Below are 6,000 nucleotides of genomic sequence, written 5' to 3' on the forward strand. Positions count from 1 at the left end.
TCTGCCAACAATGCATAACAGTACATCATCGGATTTAGAGTCTATTATAACCTATTTTTAAAACCTCTCCACTACCACTGCATTGGTTGACATGACTGACCAGTGGCTCAATGCTATGGATAATGGACAGTTTGTGGGTGTACTATTTTTAGATTTCAGTGCAGCATTTGATTTATTGGATCATGAAATAATTTTGATAAAATGAATGCATTATGGTTTTAAGGAGGTAGCATTGAATTGGGTACAGTCATATCTAACTGACAGGAAACAGTCCACCCACCTAAATCAATGGTTCCTTTTCTTCCCCTCATGTGTTAAACTGTGGAATACCGCAGGGCAGCTGCTTTGGGCCACTTCTTTATTTAATATATACCAACGACCTTCCCTATGCCTTAGCTGAAACTCAAGCTACTATATTTGCAGATGATACTACAATTTATGCAGCAAGACAATTGGTTTAACAGGTACAGCAAGCTTTACAAGGAGATTTGGAGAATATCAGGGAGTGGGTTTGCCAGAACAAACTTGTTTTAAACACCAAGAAAACCAAAGTTATGTTGGTCTGTTCCACTAGGAAAAGGCCAAAACGGCATGGGATACAATTAAGTATGGGAGGAGTACAAATTGAAGAAGTGGCAGAAACCAAACTATTGGGAGTGCAGCTAGACAACTGCTTATCATGGTCGTCTCAAATAACTCATCTATGTAAAAAAAAAATATTAAAACAGCATGCATAATCAGAAGGATTGCTAAATATTTACCAGGAAAAATTCTTAAGCAAATAACAAGCATTAATTGAGAGTCAGGTGAACTACTGTTCTGTGGTCTGGGGAAATGCATCATCAAGTGAAGTTAGGAGGCTGCAGATTGCACAGAACAAAGCGGCAAGGATTGTTTTAAGGTGGAGATATGGATCTTCTGTTGCTGTCATGCGCAATGTTCTTGGTTGGTCATCAATCGACAAGATAATTGAAAAAAACATGCTTATTTTATTTCATAATATACATCATTCAAAACGGCCGAGTTCTATTCACAACGGTTAGCTTTTGGGAAGAGACAGACATTCCGTAAATACTAGGAATAGATTGTCCACCATCTATGTGTTATCCAGACAGAAAAGAGAAATAGGCAAAAGAGCATTTCAATTTAGAGCAATAAAGAAATGGAATAAATGAACTGAGCTAACCAGAAACCTTTCAATATATACATTTAAACATTATTTTAAAACGATTTAAATATAATACACAGAAATGTTGTGGGATTACAGTAGATGAAGAATCAATATTTTTTAGATTGAGTATTTATTGGTTCATTATGTTAGTATATTATGTATTGTAACGACCCTGAGTTTATAAGCGCGGAAATCGACTCTGCCGCTTGAGCATGCTTTTGCGGCACAGTCGATAGCGCGCCGGACTTCGGGCTTGAAGGTCGAGGGTTCGAGACCTGCTCCCTGCCTGCTGTTTCATTACATTGGTGTCAGAAGTGGGATCCCACTGTTCGCTGCTCTGGCACCCCAATGGTGGAACAAGCTCCATCACGACGCCAGGACAGCGGAGTCAATCACCACCTTCCGGAGACACCTGAAACCCCACCTCTTTAAGGAATACCTAGGATAGGATAAAGTAATCCTTCTAACCCCCCCCCCTTAAAATATTTAGATGCACTATTGTAAAGTGGTTGTTCCACTGGATATCATAAGGTGAATGCACCAATTTGTAAGTCGCTCTGGATAAGAGCGTCTGCTAAATGACTTAAATGTAATGTAGTTGCTATGCAAAAGGATTGGTCGTGCGTTCTAAACGAAATGGTTGCTATGCAAGAGGTTTGGTCGTACCTTCTAAACGAAATGGTTGCTATGCAAAAGGTTTGGTCGTACCTTCTAAACGAAATGGTTGCTATGCAAAAGGTTTGGTCGTACCTTCTAAACGAAATGGTTGCTATGCAAAATGATTGGTCGTACGTTCTAAACGAAATGGTTGCTATGCAAAAGGATTGGATGTACGTTCTAAACGAAATAGTTGCTATGCAGGCTGGATAACGTTCTTGTCACCTCCTAGCTAGCTAGCCAACTTCAGCTAACTCAGTCACGTCAAACATTGAACCTGTAACGACAGTACACTAGCTGCATTTTCGTTTGTTTGAGATTTTTTATTTTTATTTTTGGGGGCCATTTACTTTGATATGTCCATAATAATGACCTTGATCAGTTGATGCGTGATTTCGCCTGGCTCCGAAAAAAAGTTGTCTCTTCTCGTCTGGGCACCGTTCACTCTCTATGTATTGCACAGAGATCAAATTCTAAAGTAAAACATTGTTTCCGAGGTTGGACAGACAGACAACTTTATATTAACCCCCGCTGCACCAAACTAAACGCTAGGCTGGACGCAACGTGAAATAATATGCGACTTTAGATCAATACAAGCGATGATTGAGACAGCAACATGAACATGATATTCTGATGGTGACACAGTGATCATTTTCTGATTGAACTATTAGCAGGCATAGTGTGTGCATGTGATGGCCAATATAGCACGGTTTGGAAAGCTGTTTGTACAATCAGCATCCAGGGTCCAAACAAGCAGTTTAAGAACAATCAAGTGTAACTGTAGTCCTACTGTAGGTGTGATGTCCGTCAGAGAAAAACGCACCTAAATAGGCGGCTGTCGTGTAAGGCTAGTCAAGGGAAATCTTGATAGGTCTACTATACACACAGGCGTATATAAGTTATTTCGCGTATAGGTTTAACTTTGTATGTAAGTTCAACATAACAATGGGGCCTATCTACGAGCCATAGCCGCGCAAGGAATGAACGCGCAATGCATAGACAGAGTCTGGACTTTAGTTTCTGGAGAAACGGGTCAACAGTGGTGCTGCTTCTTTCGCGCCACCAGCTCCGTACACCAATTTTACCACAACAATGGACCAGGGATTTCATTCCGGTACTCTCCTCGTAAAGTGTAGGCCTGTGTTTAGTCCTCATCGTTCACTAGGCTAGCTACATGTTGGGGTATTCTACTGTTCCCTGCTGTTAAATCCACACCCATGTCTCGGATGTTATAACTGATCAGCTATCAATCTGTTGCCATTCCGAAAGTTGGATCGGCTATTTTCAAGTTGTTATAAATGTAAGTGATCATAATAAGAAATGTGTATTAATTTTGTAGGCTATTTGTTGTTTTGCTTTTTTATCTCTGTTTTGCTTCTCGTAGTGTATTGATGTGTATACATTTTGTAATTGCAGGGTTAATCTGTAAAAGAGACATAGGTCTCTCAACATGACTCCCTGTGAAAATTAAGGTTAAATAAATAATATATATATATATATATATATATATATATTGATATTTATATATAATCGAGCATTAATGTGTAGCCTAATTGTGATCACGACAAAGTCCAATACTAGAGCCACAAAATCCCGCGTTCAAATCGTGCATAATAAAACATGCGTAAATGTGGGGAAAACCAACACATTTACTTGGCTCCATTCAGAATTGATGGACCTGATCCCATTGATAAAGATGGAATTCAACAGTTTGACTGTTGCAAAGAAAAAGTACTTACTTGAGCCCAGAAAACAGTCCGTTATCCTTCGAAAACAGCTTGTCGAAGACGGACCATCTTCCATGTCTGCCTGTGAGAGAGCAGAGCGCAAGGAGGGACAAGCTACGGAGAGAAACCTGGGTGCTGTGCTTCTCTGCTCAAACTGCCGCTGTTTGCTACCGGAACTGGAAAGGTTGATCCAGAGTGCCTGGAGGTTATAGGTCCTAGGTCCTACAATAGCCCGAGCCAACCGAGCTGGGGGGGGGCAGAGGTCGTGAGCAGTGCGTGATCCGTGATGAGCACGGTAGCCTACTGTACACGGTAGAGGCGAGAGCAGCGGCGGTACAGGGTCTGCCCACTCCCTTGCCTTACGAGGTGTAGCTAAACGTCGGTTGGACCGCCTCCTCTACTCGCCGTGGCAGCAGTTAAACCGTGAATGTGCATGAGGAAGAGAAAGAGAGGAGGGAGACGGCGACGGAACGGAGGGAGGCACGGACTGGTAGGAGGGACAAATAGGACTGTACTCTGCCCTACAAAGGCAAAATGCAGTAACTATACCGTAGCCTAGTAGAGGGCATAAACTGAAAAGTGTAGAGTATTGGCGGCGCTGGAGATGAATGCTGACTACTCCTGTCTCCCCACCCTTGTGGAAAAACCACATGATTTCACATGTGACATTTCCACATGTTTTGCACATGTGAAATCAAGTTGCTGTCATCTAAGAGGTTGTGAGTTCAAATCCCAGGTGTGGTTGCGTCCCAGGTATGCTAACCAATGTTGAGGTCAATTATGTTTAAGTTCCAGTCAATTCTGAAAGTAAACCCAATTTTAATTTTCACGAGATTTCACAGGCGATGCCTGCAAACAAAAATGAGTCTTTATGATAGACACACTGTGCTTTAAATATACAGTGTTTTCAACTCACATATTTGGCACACTTTGACATACATTGTATATACCATTATTATTATTCACCATGTCATTCATTACCTGGGATCTGAACTAATAACCTGTTGGTTCACAGCGTTCCAATCTTCCTGCTACGCCACAATGTCTGTTGTCGGTAACTGATTTCACCTGTATTCCTACACTTTGGACATCAACGTAAATGTCTGCTTTGTTAAAAATACCCTCAAGAAAAAACAATTATATTTATTATAATGATCCAGGAGTACCATTAAAGCTGCAATATGTGACTTTTTGGGCAACCTGACCAAATTCACATAGAAATTATAGATCTGTCATTCTAATTGAAAGCAAGTCTAAGACGCAGTAGGTCTGTTGTATGTGCTCTATTTCTATACTTCCGGTTTCTTTTTTGCATCTTTTACTTTCGGTTTTGTACACCAGCTTCAAACCGTTTGAAAATAAAATAAAAAATTGTTATGGAAAATATATTTAACAGCGGTTTAGTTGGTACAATGATTCTCTTCACTATGCTTGCTTGTTTTGTCACACATAAACTTAAATTAGGCAAACAATTATAATTTTAGCAACAAGGAAATGCATAGAGCACCTTTAAAACACAATAATATGCCCACCAACATTAGACAACCATACAGAAAACCCTAAAATTGCTGAAATAAATAAGTTCAATCAATGATGAGAGAATAGTCAGATTAACTGGTAACTAAAATAGTAGTGCAGATGGCACTCTTTTTCTAAGTGCAGATATGTATTGTAGGTAATGAATGTTTTGGGGTACACTACAGACCTTGTGGCGCAGCAGAAAGATCAGTGTACCTCGAGGTTCTGAGTTCAAATCCCCGGTGGGGTCATATTTTTAGCTGACCAGTGATAACACATTTGGTATTTTATTAGGATCCCCATTAGCTGTTGCAAAAGCAGCAGCTACTCTTCCTGGGGTCCACACAAAACATTAAACATAATACAGAATGACATAATACAGAACATCAATAGACAAGAACAGCTCAAGGACAGAACTGCATACATGTTTTAAGAATTACAAAAGGCACACACAGCCTACATATCAATACATACACACAAACTATCTAGGTCAAACGGGAGAGGCGTTGTGCCGTGACGTGCTGCTTTATCTGGGTTTTTTTTTAAACCAGGTTTGCTGTTCATTTGATCAATATGAGATGGAATGGAATTTCACATTTGAAAATGTGATCAAATGTGATGTTTAAAAAAACAAAAACACGTTTCACATGTGAACTGTCACATGAAGTGTTCCAAAAACACGTTTTCACATGATTTCACATTTCACGACATCATGTTGTTCAACATGTGAAAACATGAAACTACACTGTTAGCCATTGCTATTCATTTAGTAGTAGTACATTTTGCAGTCATTTTACGGTACATTTCTATAGTAAAAGGATACTGTATAAGTGTTTTGCTATATATTTACTGTCAATCGCAATGCACTTGGGTATTTTTTGACCCCTCATGCAAATTAACTTGGCAAACCTATAGTGTAATTTAGAT

General features: G+C 39.9%; 1 protein-coding gene across 5 annotated transcripts in view; it reads right to left on the bottom strand.

The window, feature by feature from the left end:
• pde10a (phosphodiesterase 10A) overlaps window positions 1-4,049 on the bottom strand; it is a 158,252-nt gene extending 154,203 nt beyond the window's left edge. For 4 of the 5 annotated variants that reach the window (XM_045702323.1, XM_045702325.1, XM_045702324.1 and 1 more), the window contains exon 1: window positions 3,568-4,048. In XM_045702323.1, coding sequence (XP_045558279.1) covers window positions 3,568-3,631 — 64 coding nt within the window. In that variant the 5' untranslated portion in view covers window positions 3,632-4,048. Of the gene's footprint in view, window positions 1-3,567 lie in introns of all 5 variants that reach the window. The other variant, XM_045702326.1, reaches the window with a different exon arrangement.
• Between the last annotated feature and the right edge of the window lie 1,951 nt (window positions 4,050-6,000).

The sequence above is a fragment of the Salmo salar genome, chromosome ssa19, assembly GCF_905237065.1.
Source record: "Salmo salar chromosome ssa19, Ssal_v3.1, whole genome shotgun sequence".
Classification (NCBI taxonomy): Eukaryota; Metazoa; Chordata; class Actinopteri; order Salmoniformes; family Salmonidae; genus Salmo; species Salmo salar.